General features: G+C 46.1%; 1 protein-coding gene across 2 annotated transcripts in view; it reads left to right on the top strand.

Moving 5' to 3' along the window:
• Positions 1 to 1,088: 1,088 nt before the first annotated feature.
• The window catches only part of LOC110502569 (echinoderm microtubule-associated protein-like 6), a 100,233-nt gene continuing 76,937 nt past the window's right edge, over positions 1,089 to 24,384 (top strand). For both annotated transcript variants that reach the window (XM_021580704.3, XM_021580703.3), the window contains exon 1: positions 1,089 to 2,492. In XM_021580704.3, the coding sequence (XP_021436379.3) occupies positions 2,296 to 2,492 (197 nt within the window). In that variant the 5' untranslated portion in view covers positions 1,089 to 2,295. The remainder of the gene's footprint in view (positions 2,493 to 24,384) is intronic.

The raw sequence follows: 24,384 nt of genomic DNA, 5'->3' as shown, positions 1-24,384 counted from the left end.
TGTCAGTCAAGGTCTTTGTGAACATGACTGTTAGTGTGCAAGAAGAATATTAATTCAGCCAATTCCTCTCACTCGCAACATATTCACAGAGAGCCCTATATGAGGCCCTAAGAATGGCACGGTAGATTGCACTGGCTCTCCAGTAAAGTCTGTCACCGTTTTCTAAGGGGCTGTCTAAGGGGCTGGCAATGGCATGCTCTACTTAGCATTTGAGAACAATCTACATAACATCCATTCCAACAGTCCAGCTTCCATCTAGAAAGACCTCTTGTTCCATATATAAACATGTAAGGGATTTTTTAAAAACCTTAATTTAACTAGGCAAGTCAGTTAAGAACAAATTCGTATTTACAATGACGGCCTACTGCCTTGTTTAGGGGCAGAATGACAGGTTGTTACCTTGTCAGCTTGGGGATTCAATCCAGCAACCTTTCTGTTACTGGCCCAACACTGTAACCACAAGGCTACCTACCGCCCCAGTCAAAGAGTGTCATATGAATAATAAGTAAGGGGTTATGGTTGTTAAACCTTTTACAGAAAATGTAGCATAGGCTACTGGTGTTCAGTTTTGAGAGCCATGGATCCAAGAGATATTCCGTTCTAGAATGCATGTGTGTATGATCTAAAGTATCACATGTATGTTGAGGACTCCCTTTGGTTCAACTCTCTCCAATTTGATAAATCCTGATTTTAATATTATTCCGGCTAAATTATTACATCCAATTTAGTTTCCTATTCGCGATTGAACTCCAATATCATTCACTATCCAACTTGTTACAAAACACATTTATCAGTTGCTATTCGATTCAGTCAGTTCCTATTCAGTGTAATGTCTTTATTTTAATTAGGGCCTAAAATGATGATTACATCAAAGTACATTTCTATCATATGAATTTACTCAATTATTGCTGATCGCAGAAGCTGCCATTCTGTTTTCATAGCTAACCGATGTTTTGTTGTATCTTTAGGTCTTCAGGACCCTGGATAGCGCTTTAGCACTGCTGACTGGTAGTTGTAGTTTTCATTGTTTTGGACCAATGAGAGAGGGGATGCCACAGACATAAATACATCAATACCCATAAACCTGTGCAGCTGGCCCCTTAACGTCGGCGGCAGGGCAGGGGTGGCTCGCAGAGCGACGTGGTAATAGCATTTCGAAAATAGAGAGAGGCTGTTCTGAAAAATATTACGCTAAATACTTGATGGGGAAAGTCTCCATTACGTTACTACATTAATATTAATACGCAATGAATAACACAGTACTAGACCTCTGCTCAGTTTTCCACCCCGGTTTATCATAGGCATCGCCTGTCATTCGCCCTTATGAGTAATAGGCTTCTGTCGCTTGCCGCCCGGAATCCCTATTTTCATCAATCCATTTGAGATGCGGGAGATGCGACGGAGTCGCGCGGTGAGCGACTGTGTTTTGAAACCCATAGATTGTTTGCCTCTGCACGGAAGTTATCATATAATTTGCATTTTGGGGCGCCTTCACTCTGACAGCGGCGAACCAGCTGTGGCTGTCAGACAGTTTGCACTCTGTCGGAGTGATTTGCAGTGAAAATCCGTAATTCCTCACAATACTTCGACTCTTGGATTTATTTAAACCAGATTTGTCAATTGACGACAGACAGATTGCATGTTCGCCCTATTTTCTACGTGTTTGTTTGATTGAAATGTTTAGTTGTTAGTTATTGTCTTGGGAATTGTATAAAACCGTAGTAACTATGGCTGGTGTTACAGTTGAGGATTAGTGTCCGGATTATATTTCAGCAGCAGCCGAATCCTCTAGCAATTGTGTTCATTTGCTGTTTGTTTATTTGGCCAGTTCTTCTGTTTTCGTTGTCATTTGAAAAGGAACCCATTTTAAATACATATAAAATAGCATTTAATGTGGAGTAAATTAACTTTAGTAAGACATAATGGTAAGAGTGAAAAAATATTTTTTATGATGAAAATAATGCATTAAATTCAAAGTCTCTAAGAGTAGCCTAACATAGTAACCATTCAGGCAACACAGTTTTAAAAGCAACAATTATGAATAGACCTGAGGTGTGTGGTGTCGTGTCCTTGCTGGTGTTTTTTCAAAACGCAATGTGCACATCTGCTGTAGAATGCGGGAATGAATGTTAAAATCGATAGCCTAGACTACAGGAAAATGTCATCTGTTAGGATTTTTCTAATTTTATCAGTGAGTTTTCCATAAACTTTGCATATGCATGTCTGCGGTCCCTGTTGTCGTGTAGCCTACTTTAGAGTGGAATAATTCACAAAGCAAACAAGTTGTCAAATATAATGGCGGATCGGACTGCTCCGCGTTGCCAATTGAGATTAGAATGGATCTACGGGTACAGAGGGCATCAATGCCGAAACAACCTGTACTACACCGCTGGGAAGGAAGTGGTCTATTTCGTGGCTGGAGTCGGCGTGGTTTACAATACCAGAGAACACACTCAGAAGTTTTACCTGGGTCACAACGATGACATTATAAGGTGAGTGTTACTTGGAATGTATCGCTTTACCTACAGTCAATGAACACCAACAAGTATGTCGTAAAATGCGTACAAAATGCGCACAAGTGTAAAATATGTATAATTTCAAATCAAAGTTTCTTTGTCGCATACACAGATTTGCAGATGTTATCGCAGGTGCAGCTAAATGCTTCTAGCTTCAACAGTGCAGTAATGCATAGCAATACAAAACAATACACACATAAAACAAAAAGTAAAAAGAAAGAAATTAAGAAATATCAGAATGAACAATGTCAGTGTTCAGAGTAAAAATATAGTCCTATATATATAATGGTGTGTAAAGACTGTATGGACATTATAAGAATAGAAAAGGTGTGTACAGCAGTAGTTATATAGGAGGATCCATGACTAGAATACAGTATATACATATAATGTGGTGTAAAACAGCATGTAAACATTATTAAAATGACCAGTGTTCATTGACTATGTACATAGGGCAGCAGTCTCTAAGGTGCAAGGTAGAGCACCTGGTGGTTGCTAAGTGACTACGGTTCACATAGCCGATCAACTTTAAAACATAACATTTCCTCGGTCCCTCTCTTAGCCAGTTATCAAAATCACATCCACATTTTATTGAATCTGTGGATCTTAATGAATTGCTTAATTAAAGCAATAAATTGACCCATGGCATCACTCCAGTGTTGCTCTGTCCAGTGGCCATGTGAGCCGTCACTGTGCAGAAGTAATGTGTAGCCTCGCCTGTCCAGAGAGCCTATATCCCAAGGGAGTCATTGCAAGAATTCTATTCACAGAGATCATACTATTTGTACTATGACTTTCCTTAGATCTCTCATCACGTCTACCTATGTCAAAACAGCCATTTCAGTGCCACCAGTTGGTGGACAGCTCCTTGCTTTTTGAGTCAGCAACCATGATGATTTGAAAGCATGGAGCTGGCCAACAGTTCCTCACCCCAATAGTTATTCAAGAGCCAAAAAGGCCCTTAAAAGCTCTTGTCTCCTTTGGATGCCTGCAACTACAGCAGCAGTGCCCCCTGTAAAAGCACACACTGGAGAGTGGTTGAGGCTGGGAGATGTGTGAAATGTATAGTTCTTGGTGCTGTATGCAAATATAGTATTTTTTTGAGAGCTTGAGCTGGCAGTGCAGATGGTCTTTGTTGTGGCTCAGCGATAGCAAGCCAAGCTGGTGCCAGCAAACCACAGTAACAACCCAAACACAAACATGATAAGCCCTGGTCTGTAGTTGTCCTCATGCTTGAAACTACAAGGCTCACTGCAAAGCCGCTGTTCATAGCTAGTCAATGCAAAGTCCTCGTCAGGTCACAGAGCACAATCAAACTGGTTGATGCCTACAGTGCTGGTGAGATTGTAACACCAATCCATCCCCATCTACTTTGGTTACAATAACATTTTAGTCATTTAGCAGACACTCTTATCCAGGGCGACTTACAGGAGCAATCAGGGTTAAGTGCCTTGCTCAAGGGCACATCGATATATTTTTCACCTAGTCGGCTCATGGATTCTAAATAGCGACATTTCGGTTACTGGCCCAACGCTCCTAACCGCTAGGCTACCAGCCTTGTTGAAAAGGTTTTAAATAGTCCACTGTTATTTCTATCCACTCTGTCAGGGAATCATTCTACTGCAGACACTTTATCACAGTCGTTGTATTGATGGATTAGGTCTGTGATTGCGCCAGTCATATTGATGAATTAAATCCATGTTGGGCCTATAATTTCTGAATAAAGGCCTTTTCAGTGGACACTCCCCGCTGTTGAACAGTTATTACATGTCTCCATGGCCAGGACTGAACAACAACACAGTGATTTGTAACACATTTGGGCCTACTCCTCTTCAGAAATATATAGATCTAGATATAGTGGATTTGTCACTCAATATTGAGGGTAGCTGGAGCACTGGACCCAGATGCTCTGGGAACCATTGAAACAGCCAGAAGCTGAACTCGGAGAGACCCCATTGCATATTCAATGGATGTGATGAATGATAACGTCCACTATACAGATCAGCTTCAATGTACCATGTTAAATATGTTACTTCATGTTATTTCCATGTAGCCTAAAATACTTTAAGTTTTATCGCAAAATCTGTGAGTGATATACAAGTATTGCGGATTTCTCCAAACGGGGCCTCACGAGTGGCTCAGCGGTCTAAGGCACTGCTTGAGGCATGAGGCATCACTACCGACCCCTTGCGGTGGGCCGGGCGCCTGCAGGCTAACTTCAGTCGTCAGTTGAACGGTGTTTCCTCTGGCACATTGCTGCGGCTGGATTCTGGGTTAAGCGGGCGGGTGTAAAGAAGTGCGGTTTGGCGGGTCATGTTTCGGAGGACGCTTGACTTGACCTTTGCCTCTCCCGAGCCCGTTGGGGAGTTGAGGTGATGAGACAAGATCGTAATTGGATATCATGAAATTGGGGAGAAAAAGTGAGTAAAATACCCCGAAAATGTTTAAACAGGAAAAAAAGAACACAATTAGCACCTAGCATCCATAAGTTGGGCTACCCATTTACCCAATGTTGCCATGCGTCAATAAATTGCAGTATGTAGTTGTAATGTGATTACAGCATGTAACCTTATAGCATATTGCGTTATCTACTCTGGACTGGCTTGGCTTTGTCACAAGGGCCTATCAGAGCTTTCCCTGTGGTGTGTCATTGGCCATTTTCTGGTCTTTTACTACATGGATTTTCTGTGCTCTAGACCAGTGGTTCCCAAACGTCTTATATTCCCTTACCCCTTCAAACATTCAACCTCCAGCTGCATGCCCCCTCTAGCACCAGGGTCAGCGCACTCTCAAATGTAGTTTTTTTGCCATAATTGTAAGCCTGCCACACACACACTATATGATACATTTATTAAACATAAGAATGAGTGTGTGTTTTTGTCACAACCCGGCTTGTGGGAAGTGACAAAGAGCTTTTATAGGAGCAAGGCACAAATAGTAATATAATAATAATCAATAATTTTGCTCTTTATTTAACCATCTTACATATAAAACCTAATTTGTTCATCGAAAATTGTGAATAACTCACCACAGATTAATGAGAAGGGTGTGCTTGAAAGGATGCACATAACTCTGCATAGTTGGGTTGTATTGGAGAGAGTCTCAGTCTTAAATCATTTTCCACACACAGTCTGTGTCATGTAATGTCATGTTGTGTCTTGTCTCTGTCCTTTCCCTTCACCCTGTCTCCCTCTGCTGGTCGTTGTTAGGTTACCTTTTCTCCCCCGCTTTCCCCCAGCTGTTCCTTGTCTCCTCTAACTACCCATTCACCCCGTTTCCCACCTGTTCCCTTTTTCCCTCTGATTAGGTCCCTATATCTCTCTCTGTTTCTGTTCCTGTCCTTGTCGGATTCTTGTTTGTTGTGTTTCATGCCTGAGCCAGACTATCGTCATGTTTGCTGTAACCTTGTCCTGTCCTGTCGGAATCTGCCGGTCTATCTGAGCCTACCTATGTTTGGTTATTAAAGAAGCTCTGTTTAAGTTAGTTCGCTTTTGGGTCCTCATTCACTCACCATAACAGAAGAATCCGACCAAGAATGGACCCAGCGACTTCGGATCCTCTCCACTCAGCCGTCGGGATCCAGGGAGCGATGCTAGGCAGACACGAGCAGGAAGTGTCTGCTGCTCGACATGCCGTTGAGACCCTGGCCACCCAAGTCTCCAACCTCACAGAACAGGTTCACCATCTCCGCCTCGATCCACCGGCCACTTCCAGGGCTTTCGAATCTCCGGAGCCCAGAATCAATAACCCGCCGTGTTACTCTGGGGAGCCCACTGAATGCCGCTCGTTCCTCACCCAGTGTGATATTGTGTTTTCTCTCCAGCCCAACACTTACTCCAGGAGCACTGCTCGTGTCGCCTACGTCATGTCTCTCCTTATTGGACGGGCTCGTGAGTGGGGCACGGCAATCTGGGAGGCAAGGGCTGAGTGTACTAACCAGTATCAAGACTTTAAGGAGGAGATGATACGGGTTTTTGATCGATCTGTTTTTGGGGAGGAGGCTTCCAGGGCCCTGTCTTCCCTATGTCAAGGCAATCGATCCATAACAGACTACTCTATTGAGTTTCGCACTCTTGCTGTCTCCAGTGGCTGGAACGAGCCGGCCTTGCTCGCTCGTCTTCTGGAGGGTTTCCGCGCAGAGGTAAAGGATGAGATTCTCTCCCGGGAGGTTCCTTCCAGCGTGGATTCCTTGATTGAACTCGCTATTCGCATTGAGCGACGGGTTGATCTTCGTCACCGAGCTCGTGGAAAGGAGCTCGCGCTCTCCGTCGCCTCCCTCTCCGCATCACTACCATCTTCCTCTGCCGGCTCGGGTGCTGAGCCCATGCAGCTGGGAGGTATCCGCATCTCGACTAAGGAGAGGGAACGGAGAATCACCAACCGCCTCTGTCTCTATTGCGGTTCCGCTGGTCATTTTGTCACTTCATGTCCAGTAAAAGGCCAGAGCTCGTCAGTAAGCGGAGGGCTACTGGTGAGCGCTACTACTCCTGTCTCTCCTTCAAGATCCTGCACTACCTTGTCGGTCCATCTACGCTGGACCGGTTCGTCAGCTTCCTGCAGTGCCTTAATAGACTCTGGGGCGGAGGGCTGTTTTATGGACGAGACCTGGGCTCGGGAACATGACATTCCTCTCAGACAGTTAAAGGAGCCCACGGCCTTGTTCGCCCTGGATGGTAGTCCTCTCCCCAGGATTCAGCGTGAGACGCTACCTTTAACCCTCACTGTTTCTGGTAATCATAGTGAAACCATTTCTTTTTTAATTTTTCGTTCACCTTTTACACCTGTTGTTTTGGGCCATCCCTGGCTAGTTTGTCATAATCCTTCCATTAATTGGTCTAGTAATTCTATCCTCTCCTGGAACGTCTCTTGTCATGTGAAATGTTTAATGTCTGCTATCCCTCCTGTTTCCTCTGTCTCTTCTTCACAGGAGGAGCCTGGTGATTTGACAGGGGTGCCGGAGGAATATCACGATCTGCGCACGGTGTTCAGTCGGTCCAGGGCCACCTCTCTTCCTCCACACCGGTCGTATGATTGTAGTATTGATCTCCTTCCGGGAACCACCCCCCCCGGGGTAGACTATACTCTCTGTCGGCTCCCGAACGTAAGGCTCTCGAAGATTATTTGTCTGTAGCTCTTGACGCCGGTACCATAGTCCCCTCCTCCTCTCCCGCCGGAGCGGGGTTTTTTTTTGTCAAGAAGAAGGACGGGTCTCTGCGCCCCTGCATAGATTATCGAGGGCTGAATGACATAACAGTGAAGAATCGTTATCCGCTTCCTCTTATGTCTTCAGCCTTCGAGATCCTGCAGGAGGCCAGGTTTTTCACTAAGTTGGACCTTCGTAACGCTTACCATCTCGTGCGCATCAGGGAGGGGGACGAGTGGAAGACGGCGTTTAACACTCCGTTAGGGCACTTTGAATACCGGGTTCTTCCTTTCGGCCTCGCTAACGCTCCAGCTGTCTTTCAGGCATTAGTCAATGATGTCCTGAGAGACATGCTGAACATCTTTGTTTTCGTTTACCTTGACGATATCCTGATTTTTTCACCGTCACTCCAGATTCATGTTCAGCACGTTCGACGTGTCCTCCAGCGCCTTTTAGAGAATTGTCTTTTTGTGAAGGCTGAGAAGTGCACTTTTCATGCCTCCTCCGTCACATTTCTCGGTTCTGTTATTTCCGCTGAAGGCATTAAGATGGATCCCGCTAAGGTCCAAGCTGTCATTGATTGGCCCGTCCCTAAGTCACGCGTCGAGCTGCAGCGCTTTCTCGGCTTCGCGAACTTCTATCGTCGTTTCATCCGTAATTTCGGTCAGGTGGCAGCTCCTCTCACAGCCCTTACTTCTGTCAAGACGTGCTTTAAGTGGTCCGTTTCCGCCCAGGGAGCTTTTGATCTCCTCAAGAATCGTTTTACATCCGCTCCTATCCTTGTTACACCTGACGTCTCTAGACAGTTCGTTGTCGAGGTTGACGCGTCAGAGGTGGGCGTGGGAGCCATCCTTTCTCAGCGCTCCCTCTCTGACGACAAGGTCCACCCATGCGCGTATTTTTCTCATCGCCTGTCGCCGTCGGAACGTAACTATGATGTGGGTAACCGCGAACTGCTCGCCATCCGGTTAGCCCTAGGCGAATGGCGACAGTGGTTGGAGGGGGCGACCGTTCCTTTTGTCGTTTGGACTGACCATAGGAACCTTGAGTACATCCGTTCTGCCAAACGACTTAATGCGCGTCAGGCGCGTTGGGCGCTGTTTTTCGCTCGTTTCGAGTTCGTGATTTCTTATCGTCCGGGCTCTAAGAACACCAAGCCTGATGCTTTGTCTCGTCTCTTCAGTTCTTCAGTAGCCTCCACTGACCCCGAGGGGATTCTCCCTGAGGGGCGTGTTGTCGGGTTGACTGTCTGGGGAATTGAGAGGCAGGTAAAACAAGCGCTCACTCACACTCCGTCGCCGCGCGCTTGTCCTAGGAACCTTCTTTTCGTTCCCGTTCCTACTCGTCTGGCCGTTCTTCAGTGGGCTCACTCTGCCAAGTTAGCCGGCCACCCTGGCGTTCGGGGTACGCTTGCTTCCATTCGCCAGCGTTTTTGGTGGCCCACCCGGGAGCATGACACGCGTCGTTTCGTGGCTGCTTGTTCGGTCTGCGCGCAGACTAAGTCCGGTAACTCTCCTCTTGCCGGCCGTCTCAGGCCGCTTCCTATTCCCTCTCGACCGTGGTCTCACATCGCCTTAGATTTTGTCACCGGACTGCCTTCGTCAGCGGGGAAGACTGTTATTCTTACGGTTGTCGATAGGTTCTCTAAGGCGGCTCATTTCATTCCCCTTGCTAAGCTTCCTTCTGCTAAAGAGACGGCACAAATCATCATCGAGAATGTTTTCAGAATTCATGGCCTTCCGTCAGACGTCGTTTCGGACAGAGGTCCGCAATTCACGTCTCAATTTTGGAGGGAGTTTTGCCGTTTGATTGGGGCTTCCGTCAGTCTCTCTTCCGGCTTTCACCCCCAGTCTAACGGTCAAGCAGAACGGGCCAATCAGACTATTGGTCGCATCTTACGCAGTCTTTCTTTTCGTAACCCTGCGTCTTGGTCAGAACAGCTCCCCTGGGCAGAATACGCCCACAACTCGCTTCCTTCGTCTGCGACCGGGCTATCTCCTTTTCAGAGTAGCCTCGGGTACCAGCCTCCGCTGTTCTCATCTCAGTTCGCCGAGTCCAGCGTCCCCTCCGCTCAGGCTTTTGTCCAACGTTGCGAGCGCACCTGGAAGAGGGTCAGGTCTGCACTTTGCCGTTATAGGACGCAGACTGTGAGGGCTGCTAATAAGCGTAGAACTAAGAGTCCTAGATATTGTCGCGGTCAGAGAGTTTGGCTCTCCACTCAGAACCTTCCCCTTAAGACGGCTTCTCGCAAGTTGACCCCGCGGTTCATTGGTCCGTTCCGTATTTCTCGGGTCATTAATCCTGTCGCAGTTCGACTTCTTCTTCCGCGATACCTTCGTCGCGTCCACCCGGTCTTCCATGTCTCCTGCATCAAGCCCGTCCTTCGCGCCCCCGCTCGTCTTCCCCCCCCCCCCCCCCATCCTTGTCGAGGGCGCACCCATCTACAGGGTCCGTAGAATTTTGGACATGCGTCCTCGGGGCCGTGGTCACCAGTACCTCGTAGATTGGGAGGGGTACGGTCCTGAGGAGAGGAGTTGGGTTCCCTCTCGGGACGTGCTGGACCGTGCGCTGATCGAGGATTTCCTCCGTTGCCGCCAGGTTTCCTCCTCGAGTGCGCCAGGAGGCGCTCGGTGAGTGGGGGGGTACTGTCATGTAATGTCATGTTGTGTCTTGTCTCTGTCCTTTCCCTTCACCCTGTCTCCCTCTGCTGGTCGTTGTTAGGTTACCTTTTCTCCCCCGCTTTCCCCCAGCTGTTCCTTGTCTCCTCTAACTACCCATTCACCCCGTTTCCCACCTGTTCCCTTTTTCCCTCTGATTAGGTCCCTATATCTCTCTCTGTTTCTGTTCCTGTCCTTGTCGGATTCTTGTTTGTTGTGTTTCATGCCTGAGCCAGACTATCGTCATGTTTGCTGTAACCTTGTCCTGTCCTGTCGGAATCTGCCGGTCTATCTGAGCCTACCTATGTTTGGTTATTAAAGAAGCTCTGTTTAAGTTAGTTCGCTTTTGGGTCCTCATTCACTCACCATAACAGTCTGTGCCTGTATTTATTTTTCATGCCTAGTGATGGCCCGAGAATCCACTCTCACATAGGTATGTGGTTGCAAAGGGCATCAAGTGTCTTAACAGCGCGATTTGCCATGGCAGGATACTCTGAGCGCAGCCCAATCCATAAATCTGGCAGTCGCTTCTGATTAAATTCAATTTTCACAGAATAGCTTATTGCAATTTCAATGAGGCTCTCTTGTTCAGATATCGGTAAGTGGACTGGTGTCACGCCCTGACCATAGAGAGTCTTTTTAGTCTCTATTTTGGTTAGGTCGGGGTGTGACTAGGGTGGGTGATCTAGTGCATTTATTTCTATGTTGGCCTGGTATGGTTCCCAATCAGAGGCAGCTGTTTATCGTTGTCTCTGATTGAGGATCATATTTAGGCAGCTATTTCCCCACTGGTTTTTGTGGGATCTTGTTTTCATGTTGATGCCGGTGAGCTCTACAGAACGTCACGTTTCGTTGCACTTTAATGTTTTTGTGAGTTTCATTCAATAAAAATGTGGAACTCTATGTACGCTGCCCCTTGGTCAGTTAATTCTTTAGACGATCGTGACAGAAGATCCCACCACACCAGAACCAAGCAGCGTGCCCAGGTGAAGATGGCATCCTGGACTTGGGAGGAGATTGAGGAAAGAATATCTTGGACTTGGGAGGAAGTCTTGGCAAGATACGAAAGCCTGCCGTGGAAACAGACGACAGGAGAGAAGGGAGGACAGCGACGACGCCGGGGTTCGCGGCCTGGTAGAAAGCCCAAAAGACAGGGACATTTTGGGGGGGGCGCACGGGGTGGTCGGCGGAGCTGAGGATTGAGCCAGAGACCGTCAGGGATTCGAAGGAGGAACTCGACGAAAGATTCCGGAGAGAGGTGGTAGCGATGAGAGTGCTGCAGAGCTGGTGTGCTGACGAGCGTGACACCAGCCCGGTGTCATCTGCACCAGTTTCATGCATCTGGCCTCCAGTGCGCCTCCCCAGTCCGGTACGTCCTGTGTCTCCTCCATGCACTCGCCCTGATGTGTGTGTCACCGTTCCGGTACAATTTGTGCCGGTTCTACGTACCAGGTCTCCAGTGCGCATACACAGCCTAGTACGTCCTGTGCGCATACACAGCCCAGTACGTCCTGTGCCAGCTCCTCACACTCTCCCTGAAGTGCGTGTCCCCAGTCCGGTACGTACTGTGCCTGCTCCTCGCACTCTCCCTCAAATGCGCCTTTCCATTCAGGTACGCACCAGGTCTCCAGTGCGCCCTCACAGCCCAGTACGTCCTGTGTTAGCTCCACGCACTCACCGTGCGGAGTGTGTCATCGTTCCGGCACCATCTGTGCCAGCTCTACGCACCATGTCTTCAGTGCGCCTCCACAGCCCAGTACATCCTGTGCCTCCTCCTCACACTTTCCCTGAAGTGCGTGTCCCCAGTGCGGTACGTCCTGTGCCTGCTCCTCACACTCTCCCTGAAGTGCGTGTCCCCAGTCCGGTACGTACTTTGCCTGCTCCTCGCACTCCCTCAAATGCGCCTTTCCATTCAGGTACGTCCTGTGCCTGCTCCCCGCACTCGCCCTGAAGTGCGTGTCACCAGTCCGGTGCCACCTGTGCCGGCCCCACGCATTATGCCTCCAGTGCGCCTCCCCAGTCCAGGGCTTCAGGCGACGGTCCCCAGTCCAGAGCTTCTTGCGACGTTCCCCAGTCCAGAGCTTCAGGCGACGTTCCCCAGTCCAGAGCTTCAGGCAACGGTCCCCAGTCCAGAGCTTCAGGCGACGAGTTCCAGTCCAGAGCTTCCGGCAACGAGTCCCAGTCCAGAGCTTCCGACGACGGTTCACAGTCCAGAGCTTCCCGCCATGTTTCACAGTCCAGAACCTCCTGAGACGGTCCACAGTCCTGAACCTCCTGAGACGGTCCACGGTCCGGAACCTCCTGCGACGGTCCACGGTCCAGAACCTCCAGCTCCAGGGCAGGAGCATTCCTCTGCGCCGATGCCCAGTCCGAGCGCGGCATCCAGTCCAGCTCCATGGCAGGAACCCTTCTCTGCACCGATGCCCAGTCCAGGCACGGCGTCCAGTCACGCTCCATGGCAGGAGCCATCCTCTGCACTGATGTGTAGTCCAGACATGGTGTCCAGTCCCGCTCCAAGGCCGGAGCCTTCCTCTGTGCCGGTGCCCAGTCCAGGCACGGCGTCCGGTCCTGCTCCATGGCAGGAGCCTTCCTCTGTGCCGATGTCCAATCCAGGCACGGCGTCCAGTCCCGCTCCATGGCAGGAGCCTTCCTCTGCGCCAATGTCCAGGCACAGCGTCCAGTTCCTCTCCAAGGCCGGAGCCTTCCTCTGCGCCGATGTCCAGTCCAGGCACGGCGTCCAGTCCCACTTCTTGGCAGGAGCCTTCCTCTGCGCCGGTGCCCAGTGTGGCATACAACCCAACTCCATGGCCGGTGCCCTGCTCTGCGCTGATGCCCAGTCCGGGCACAGCGTTCTATCTGGCTCCATGGTCGGACCCGTGGGCTTGGCGAGGGCAAAGTCCCGCACCAGAGCCGCCACCGATGCTGGCGAATCCACGAGCAGAGTGGGTACTTCGTCCCACACCAGAGCCGCCACCGACGCTAGACGCCCACCCGGACCCTCCCCTATAGAGTCAGGTTTTGCACCTTTGGGGGGGTACTGTCACGCCCTGACCATAGAGAGCCTTTTTATTCTCTATTTTGGTTAGGTCGGCGTGTGACTAGGGTGGGTGATCTAGTGCATTTATTTCTATGTTGGCCTGGTATGGTTCCCAATTAGAGGCAGCTGTTTATCGTTGTCTCTGATTGGGGATCATATTTAGGCAGCCATTTTCCCACTGGTTTTTGTGGGATCTTGTTTTCATGTTGATGCCTGTGAGCTCTACAGAACGTCACATTTCGTTGCTCTTTAATGTTTTTGTGAGTTTCATTTAATAAAAATGTGGAACTCTACGTACGCTGCGCCTTGGTCCATTAATTCATTAGACGATCGTGACAACTGGAGGCAGGGCATGAAAGAGATAGTGAATCCAGTTGTTTGTGTCATCTGTTTCAGGAATGTACCTGCGTAATTGTGCACCCAATTCACTCAAGTGCTTCGCTATATCACATTTGACATTGTCCGTAAGCTTGAGTTCATTTGCACGCAAAGAAATCATACAATGATGGAAAGACCCGTGTTTTGTCCTTGTTAATGCAGACAGAGAAGAGCTCCAACTTCTTAGTCATAGCCTCAATTTTGTCCAGCACATTGAATATAGTTGCGGAGAGTCCCTGAAATCCTAGATTCTGATCATTCAGGTGAGAAAAAACATCACTCAGATGGGCCAGTCGTGTGAGAAACTCGTCATCATGCAAGCGGTCAGACAAGTGAAAATGATGGTCAGTAAAGAAAACTTTAAGCTCGTCTCTCAATTAAACAAAACGTGTCAATACTTTGTCCCTTGATAACAAGTGCACTTCTGTATGTTGTAAAAGTGTTACATGGTCACTGCCCATCTCATTGCATAGTGCAGAAAATACACAAGAGTTCAGGGGCCTTGCTTTAACAAAGTTAACCATTTTCACTGTAGTGTCCACAACCTCTTTCAAGCTGTCAGGCATTTCCTTGGCAGCAAGAGCCTCTCGGTGGATGCTGCAGTGTAACCAAGTGGTGTCGGGAGCAACTGCTTGCACGCACGTTACCACTCCACTATGTCTCCCTGTCATGGCTTTTGCGCCATTAATTGTTTCAAAACATCTCCTGCCATGTCACTGATGCGTCGTAAAACAGTGTTGTTTGTTGAAGGTATTGTCTGTATAGTTTTTTTGGCCTTTTCCCCCCAGCATTGTCCCAGCCATATCCGCAGCAGCAGGAAGAATTAAGTCTTCCACAATAGTATGGAGCTTGCCTGTCCTAGCCACTCGTTAGCTCACCATATAAGACGCTTCTAGCCCCTTCTTATTAATGGTACATTATCTGTTGCTTTTATACATGTCTTACTACTCGAAAGTCATCATAATTCTTGCTCAAAAAACTCCAGTGACTTATTTTTTATGTTGGCATGTTTTGTTTCTAAATGTCTGCGCACGAGTGAAGGTTTCATCGAGTTGTGAGATATTACGTTTGCACACATAACACACTGTGGCTGAGGAAATGTGAATCGCGTGAATCACCCAGGGGGTTTGGGAATACCTGCTCTACACCTTCTTTACAGTTAGGTAAAGAAACATTTCATGTTGTCCTTGGTGTTACTTTGCTAAGACATCCTCAACATCCTCTTTAGTATCATGGAATGAGGACCCAGAGTGAGTTAAGATGTCATTAAATCAGACCTACTTTGTGCCACAGCTCCATGAAGGCTGAAGGGGTTTACACAGTCACAAGTTTCCGTAGTTTGACTATCTTGATCTCACACAGGGTGCAGTTATTTTAGAAGGACCCTCTGGCATCATCTCAACAGAGGCAGAAGTCTCCCCACTGACTTTGATTGCTTTCAACTATGAATATGAAGAGGAGGAGAAAGCATTGAGCTTATATGATTGACATGTACTGGTAAATGAGTGTTATTATCCTGTGGGACCATCATCTTAAAACAGGCCTTAATGGCCTCTTAAATCTCCACCCAATACAGACAGAAGAGGACTGGCCACCCCTCTGTGCCTGGTTCCTCTCTAGGTTTCTTCCTAGGTTCCTACCTTCTAAGGAGTTTTTCCAAACCACTGTGCTTCTACATCTGCATTGTTTGTTCTTTGGGGTCTGAGGCTGGGTATCGGTAAAGCACTTTGTGACAACTGCTGATATAAAAAGGACATAAAATAGATTGGATTTATTGATTGACCAGTCTGCATTGCATCTGAAAGTGAAATGTATCATGCTGTTGAAAAGATGGCTTGTGGGTGGGGGGTGATGAGGTTCATGTATGTGTGTCCCTGTGTCATTGTCTATGTGTGTGCATGCAGATGGTGTCTATACTCCTGCCTGTGTTTCCACATCTGTGCATTTCTGTGTGTCCATGCAGGCAGATATGTTTTTGCAGAGGGATGGTTAGGGAGTCATTATAGGAATACCAATAATGTAGCCCCTGCTCCATGGCTTGTACACGTCACATGCATTCTCATTATCACAGTACATACACACAGCACCTTAAGGTCGTTTCCTTTTTCCAATTTGAGCTCAACGTTATTATTTCTTGGTGTAGGGATGTGCTGCTGTCTGTCTGCTGCCTACTCTAATTGAAGTTGAATTGAAGTCTGGTCCTCACACTGTGATTGGCTACGTGGTCTCAAGTTAACCCCTACCTCAGGACTCTTATTTTCAAGAGGACACACTCCAGTGTTCTCTATGAGAGGCTTTAGAATTACCCAGCCACTTTCAGTACTATTTCAGACCTTATCTCCTTTTCTCCATGTACCCTTGCAACAAAATAGTCACCATTGTAGATGCCTTTATCCAAATCTCTCGTGGACAGACTACGTAAACACATCTGACCAAATTACGCCAGATTTTAGTTCTGGGTTAACCGAGATTACCTTTACCCTAATGCTGTGGTACTGTGTATGATGTGACACAGAGACACCCAGTGTTGGAGTCAGTGATGGGCACAGTACAAAATGATGTATAATTACAGTGGTTTTAAGGTCAACGGGTTCTTGAATGCTCTCCATCTAAACAGCTGTATCCTTAAGGTAATACCAACGTATGGAGATCAAATCAAAGTTTATTTGTCACGTGGCCAAATACAACAGTGAATTACAGTGAAATGCTTACTTACAGGCTCTAACCAACAGTGCAAAACATGTATTAGGTGAACAATAGGTAGGTAAATAAATAAAACAACAGTAAAAAGACAGGCTATATACAGTAGCGAGGCAATAAAAGTAGCGAGGCTACATACAGACATGCATGCCCTTGGCAGATACAAAAGGGCAATCAAAAAAGGGAAGAAAAAAAGCTCTTGCTAAACTCAGGTTCAGTTGTGAGTTATTCTTATGTGTCTTTCTGTCTGGAAGTGACTGGTGCTTGTGGCCCCGGCTGGTGTGTTTCACAGTGTCTTACCCTTGGCTGGCGTCCCCTGCCTGGCCGCGGACGGGCTGTGCCACTGCTTCCTCTCATGCTCTGGTTCTCTATCCTCCCTCTGCTGTCCCATTTCCGTCAGTGCTGCAGGGCAGAACCCGGCTCCGGATGCATCTGTCACTGCCAGCCAGACAGAAGTAGGAAGAACCGGGTCACAACCACACTTTCATACAGCCCTTTCATGCTCAGACAAGCAAGTCTTTAAACTAGACCTTTACAGTCTACTGTCACATTCATACACTCCACAGTCTAGTCTTGAAGGGTGGCTGGTAGCCTAGCAGTTAGAGTGTTGGGCCAGTAACCGAAGGGTTGCTGGTTCAACTATCTGAGCCGACATGGTGAAAAATCTGCCGATTTTGGCACTTAACCCTAATTTGCTACAGGTGTGCTGTACTACTATGGCTGAACCTGTAAAACAACACATTTCATTGCATCTATCTCTGGTATGTGACAATCATTATTGACATTTATTTTAATTTCTTTTGGCAAAATCTTTATATAGCCTAGTCACAAGCTATTACAACTATTTTCCAACTTATCAACCAGCTGGAATCTTACACCAGGACGTCATTCAATTACGCTAGTGCAATGACATGGTTGATTATATTTGTTTTATGTAGTATCACTGATTGAAAAGGCTAGTATTGAAAAATACAAAGACCCCATCAACCTCTCCCCACCACTGCCCCATCCTGTCTCCTCCTCATGACCTTTGCATACATTACTGAGGCTGACTGGGACACCACAATATCAGCTTTATTAGAAAGAGCATGCTGAGACTAGGAGATGGGCATGGATTTCCGATGGTGTGTGTCTTTGTGTGTGTCTGTGGTTGGGGGGGGGGGGTCATTAATCAGGGTTAATGACTGGATCAGAGGCGGACGGATAGCTGCTCCCATGATGCTCCATTAACACCAGGCTGGGCTCTAAGTGCTCCTGATTTCACGGAGCTGAAGACTTCAAATGAGCCGCTGACCTTTACTGGCTCATCTCTCTCCTTCTCTAGAATATGGAGTCCTTTGAAAAATAGATGGGTGGATAGGGAAAGAAAATGTGGAGTCCAAGAATTTTCTCTCAGTGGTAATGCATGTTTTTTTTTTATGTTAATTGGACTTGATAATGATTGGTAATGTTACAGTATATTAAACATGATTTAATAAAAGGTGCTGGGATATTCCATTGGTTGTCTGTGTAGCTAAGGCCCAGCTGTCTCACAAAAACACATTGTAACTGCGTGGGTGGTTATGACTACATATTGATTACGTTGATGACACATCGATTATATACTTTGTTGACACACAGCTTGTCTTGTTGACAGATTGCTCCGCCAAGACACACATTCATATCATATGGCTACAGGTTCATCTGCCTCACCTAATTCCCATTCTTGTGGGACTCTGCTATAGACCACCAAGTGCTAGCAGTCAGAATCTGGATAACGTGTGATATGTTTGAAAATGTATGTGATATCAACATAGAGGTATATTTTCTGGATGATTTAAATATTGACTAGCTTTCATCAAGCTGCTCACTAAAGAAAAAGTGTCAAACTGTAACCAGTGCCTGCAACCTGGTTCAGGTTATCAGTCAACCTACCAGGGTAGTTACAAACAGCACAGGAATGAAATCATCAACATGTATTGATCACATCTTTACTAATGCTGAAGATATTTGCTTTAAAGCAGTCCATAGGATATAATCCATAGGATATAGTGATCACAATATAATAGCCATATCTAGGAAAACCAAAGTTTTAAAAGCTGGGCCTAATATAGTGTATAAGAGGTCATACAATAGGTTTTGTAGTGAATAATATTTGTTGGTCTGTGGTGTGTAATGAGGAGCAAAAAGGAGGAGGAGCACTTGACATATTTACAAATAGCTTATCCCAGTTACTAATAAACATGCACCCATTAAGATAATGACTGTAAAAACTGTTAAATTCCCATGAATTGATGAGGAATTGAAAACATTTTATGGTTGAGAGGGTTGAGGCAAAAGGAATGACAAATAAGTCTGGCTGCACAACCGATTGGCAAATGTACTGCAAGTTGAGAAATCATGTGACTAAACTGAATAAAAAGAAGAAGAAACTACACTATGAAACAAAGATAATCACATAAAGAATGATAGTAAAAAGCTTTGGAGCACCTTCAATTCAATTTTGGGGAAAAAAGGCAAACTCAGCTCCATCAATCAATGAATCAGATGGCTCATTCATGACAAAACCGACTGATGTTGCCAACTACTTTAATGATTTTTTCATTGGCAAGTTTATCAAACTTAGGTATGACATGCCATCAGCAAACGCTGACACAACACATCCAAGTATATCTGACCAAATTATGAAAGACAATAATTGTGATTATGAATTCCGTAATGTGAGTGTGGAAGATTGTTGTTGTCTATCAACAATGACAAGCCACCGGGGTCTGACAACTTGGACGGACGATATTGCCACTCCTATTTGCCATATCTTCAATTTAAGCCTTCTAGAAAGTGTGTGCTCTCAGGCCTGGATGGAAGCAAAAGTCATTCCGCTACCTAAGAATAGTAACGCCCCCTTTACTTGCTCAAATAGCCGACCAATCAGCCTGTTACCAACCCTTAGTAAAGTTTTGGAAAAAAGTGTGGTTGATCAGATACAATGCTATTTTACAGTAAACAAATTGACAACAGACTTTCAGGGCTGTCACATATCCCCCCGGTACTGTTGCTCATTCGGTTCACCAGTACCGGAGGTCGACGTCATCTGCCTTCTTGGCTGCACTGAACTGTGTCATTACACACACCTGGTTCCAATTCCTCACTGATTGTAATTGTATAAATGTGTTTCCCCATTGTGTTTCCCCATTCCCCATTGGGCTGTCGATTATTGTTCCCATGTCTGTTGGTCATGTGAGTACCTATATGTTGTCTCAGCCTGTGCTGCGTGCTTTGTGTATTACGGGTCTTGTGTCGTTCTATGAGGTATACGTTTTTTTCTATGAGGTATACGTATTTTGTATACGTTTGTTTTGGGTGTATTAAAAACCCAGATGATGTATTCCTGCACCCGTCTCCAAAACCTTTATACCAGCGTGACAAGCATGCTTATAGGGAAGGACATTCAACAAGCATAGCACTTACACAAATGACTGATAATTGGCTGATGCTAAAAATATTTTGGGGGCGGTTTTGTTAGACTTCAGTGCGACTTTTGAAATTATCAATCATAGTCTGCTGCTGGAAAAACATATGTGTTATGGCTTTACACCCACTGCTATATTGTGGATACAGTTACCTGTCTAACAGAACAGAGGGTGTTCTTTAATGGAAGCCTCTCCAACATAATCCAGGTAGAATCAGGAATTCTCCAGGGCAGCTGTCTAGGTCCCTTACTTTTTTCAATTTTTACTAATGACATGCCACTGGCTTTGAGTAAAGCCAGTGTGCCTATGTATGCGGATGACTCAACACTATACACGTCAGCTACTACAGCAACTGAAATGACTGCAACACTTAACACAGAGCTGCAGTTTATTTCAGAGTGGGTGGCAAGGAATAAGTTAGTCCTAAATATTTCAAAACTAAAAGCATTGTATTTGGGACAAATCATTCACTAAACCCTAACCCTCAACTAAATCGTGTAATAAATAATGTGGAAATTGAGCAAGTTGAGGTGAATATACTGCTTGGAGTAACCCTGGATTCTAAACTGTCATGGTCCAAAAATATTGATAAAACAGTAGCTAAGATGGGGAGAAGTCTGTCCATAATAAAGCGATGTGCTACCTTAACAGCACTATCAACAAGGCAGGTCCTACAGGCTCTAGTTTTGTCGCACCTGGACTACCGTTCAGTCGTGTGGTCAGGTGCCACAAAGAGTGACAGGAAAATCACAATTGTCTCAGAACAAGGCAGCACGGCTGGCCTTTGGATGTAGACAGAGAGCAAACATTAATAATATGCATGTCAATCTTTCCTGGCTGAAAGTGGAGGAGAGATTTACTTCATCACTACTTGTATTTGTGAGAAGTAATGGCATGTTCGAAAGCACCGAGCTGTCTGTTTAAATGACTAGCAAACAGCTCAGACACCCATGCATATCCCACAAGACATGCCAACAGAGGTCTCTTCACAGTCCCCAAGTCCAGAACAGACTATGGGAGGCGCACAGTACATACACATGACCACACACACACTATACATACACATCCATAATAAATACAAATATCCTGTTCAATATTTGAAGAGTTTATTAGCAAAACGCTATATCCACCAATTTTTCACATTTGTGTTTTTTCATCAGAAATTATTGCTTATGGGTACCTTCATGTATGTAAAATATTACTGTTCTCAGATTTGTAATTGATGGGTTTTACAAAATGTGTTTTTTTGCTAAATGCTAATATCCCTGAAGTGATATATTTCAACAAATACATGTCTTTCATTGAACAACCCTTTGAAATTTTATTTATTTATTTTATTTTATTTTTTTTATTTTACCTTTATTTAACCAGGTAGGCAAGTTGAGAACAAGTTCTCATTTACAATTGCGACCTGGCCAAGATAAAGCAAAGCAGTTCGACAGATACAACAACACAGAGTTACACATGGAGTAAAACAAACATACAGTCAATAATAAAGTATAAACAAGTCTATATACAATGTGAGCAAATGAGGTGAGAAGGGAGGTAAAGGCAAAAAAAGGCCTTGGTGGCAAGGTAAATACAATATAGCAAGTAAAACACTGGAATGGTAGTTTTGCAATGGAAGAATGTGCAAAGTAGAAATAAAAATAATGGGGTGCAAAGGAGCAAAATAAATAAATAAATTAAATACAGTTGGGAAAGAGGTAGTTGATAGGGCTAAATTATATGTGGGCTATGTACAGGTGCAGTAATCTGTGAGCTGCTCTGACAGTTGGTGCTTAAAGCTAGTGAGGGAGATAAGTGTTTCCAGTTTCAGAGATTTTTGTAGTTCGTTCCAGTCATTGGCAGCAGAGAACTGGAAAGAGAGGCGGCCAAAGAAAGAATTGGTTTTGGGGGTGACTAGAGAGATATACCTGCTGGAGCGTGTGCTACAGGTGGGAGATGCTATGGTGACCAGCGAGCTGAGATAAGGGGGGACTTTACCTAGCAGGGTCTTGTAGATGACATGGAGCCAGTGGGTTTGGCGACGAGTATGAAGCGAGGGCCAGCCAACGAGAGCGTACAGGTCGCAATGGTGGGTAGTGTATGGGGCTTTGGTGACAAAACGGATTGCACTGTGATAGACTGCATCCAGTTTGTTGAGTAGGGTATTGGAGGCTATTTTGTAAATTACATCGCCAAAGTCGAGGATTGGTAGGATGGTCAGTTTTACAAGGGTATGTTTGGCAGCATGAGTGAAGGATGCTTTGTTGCGAAATAGGAAGCCAATTCTAGATTTAACTTTGGATTGGAGATGTTTGATATGGGTCTGGAAGGAGAGTTTACAGTCTAACCAGACACCTAAGTATTTGTAGTTGTCCACGTATTCTAAGTCAGAGCCGTCCAGAGTAGTGATGTTGGACAGGCGGGTAGGTGCAGGTAGTGATCGGTTGAAGAGCATGCATTTAGTTTTACTTGTATTTAAGAGCAGTTGGAGGCCACGGAAGGAGAGTTGTATGGCATTGAAGCTTGCCTGGAGGGTTGTTAACACAGTGTCCAAAGAAGGGCCGGAAGTATACAGAATGGTGTCGTCTGCGTAGAGGTGGATCAGAGACTCACCAGCAGCAAGAGCGACCTCATTGATGTATACAGAGAAGAGAGTCGGTCCAAGAATTGAACCCTGTGGCACCCCCATAGAGACTGCCAGAGGTCCGGACAACAGACCCTCAGATTTGACACACTGAACTCTATCAGAGAAGTAGTTGGTGAACCAGGCGAGGCAATCATTTGAGAAACCAAGGCTGTTGAGTCTGCCGATGAGGATGTGGTGATTGACAGAGTCGAAAGCCTTGGCCAGATCAATGAATACGGCTGCACAGTAATGTTTCTTATCGATGGCGGTTAAGATATCGTTTAGGACCTTGAGCGTGGCTGAGGTGCACCCATGACCAGCTCTGAAACCAGATTGCATAGCAGAGAAGGTATGGTGAGATTCAAAATGGTCGGTAATCTGTTTGTTGACTTGGCTTTCGAAGACCTTAGAAAGGCATGGTAGGATAGATATAGGTCTGTAGCAGTTTGGGTCAAGAGTGTCCCCCCCTTTGAAGAGGGGGATGACCGCAGCTGCTTTCCAATCTTTGGGAATCTCAGACGACACGAAAGAGAGGTTGAACAGGCTAGTAATAGGGGTGGCAACAATTTCGGCAGATAATTTTAGAAAGAAAGGGTCCAGATTGTCTAGCCCGGCTGATTTGTAGGGGTCTTTTGTAGGTCCAGATTTTGCAGCTCTTTCAGAACATCAGCTGAATGGATTTGGGAGAAGGAGAAATGGGGAAGGCTTGGGCGAGTTGCTGTTGGGGGTGCAGTGCTGTTGACAGGGGTAGGAGTAGCCAGGTGGAAAGCATGGCCAGCAGTAGAAAAATGCTTATTGAAATTTTCAATTATGGTGGATTTATCAGTGGTGACAGTGTTTCCTATCTTCAGTGCAGTGGGCAGCTGGGAGGAGGTGTTCTTATTCTCCATGGACTTTACAGTGTCCCAGAACTTTTTTGAGTTAGTGTTGCAAGAAGCAAATTTCTGCTTGAAAAAGCTAGCCTTGGCTTTTCTAACTGCCTGTGTATAATGGTTTCTAGCTTCCCTGAACAGCTGCATATCACGGGGGCTGTTCGATGCTAATGCAGAACGCCATAGGACGTTTTTGTGTTGATTAAGGGCAGTCAGGTCTGGGGAGAACCAAGGGCTATATCTGTTCCTGGTTCTAAATTTCTTGAATGGGGCATGTTTATTTAAGATGGTTAGGAAGGCATTTTTAAAAAATATCCAGGCATCCTCTACTGACGGGATGAGGTCAATATCCTTCCAGGATACCCCGGCCAGGTCGATTAGAAAGGCCTGCTCGCTGAAGTGTTTCAGGGAGCGTTTTACAGTGATGAGAGGAGGTCGTTTGACCGCTGACCCATTACGGATGCAGGCAATGAGGCAGTGATCGCTGAGATCTTGGTTGAAGACAGCAGAGGTGTATTTAGAGGGGAAGTTGGTTAGGATGATATCTATGAGGGTGCCCGTGTTTAAGGCTTTGGGGAGGTACCTGGTAGGTTCATTGATAATTTGTGTGAGATTGAGGGCATCAAGTTTAGATTGTAGGATGGCTGGGGTGTTAAGCATGTTCCAGTTTAGGTCGCCTAGCAGCACGAGCTCTGAAGATAGATGGGGGGCAATCAGTTCACATATGGTGTCCAGAGCACAGCTGGGGGCAGAGGGTGGTCTATAGCAGGCGGCAACGGTGAGAGACTTGTTTTTAGAAAGGTGGATTTTTAAAAGTAGAAGTTCAAATTGTTTGGGTACAGACCTGGATAGTAGGACAGAACTCTGCAGGCTATCTTTGCAGTAAATTGCAACACCGCCCCCTTTGGCAGTTCTATCTTGTCTGAAAATGTTGTAGTTTGGAATTAAAATGTCTGAATTTTTGGTGGTCTTCCTAAGCCAGGATTCAGACACAGCTAGAACATCCGGGTTGGCAGAGTGT

This window comes from Oncorhynchus mykiss, chromosome 23, assembly GCF_057628025.1.
Source record: "Oncorhynchus mykiss isolate SJ-2025 chromosome 23, ASM5762802v1, whole genome shotgun sequence".
Lineage (NCBI taxonomy): Eukaryota > Metazoa > Chordata > Actinopteri > Salmoniformes > Salmonidae > Oncorhynchus > Oncorhynchus mykiss.
This window is presented reverse-complemented; position numbering and strand designations above follow the sequence as displayed.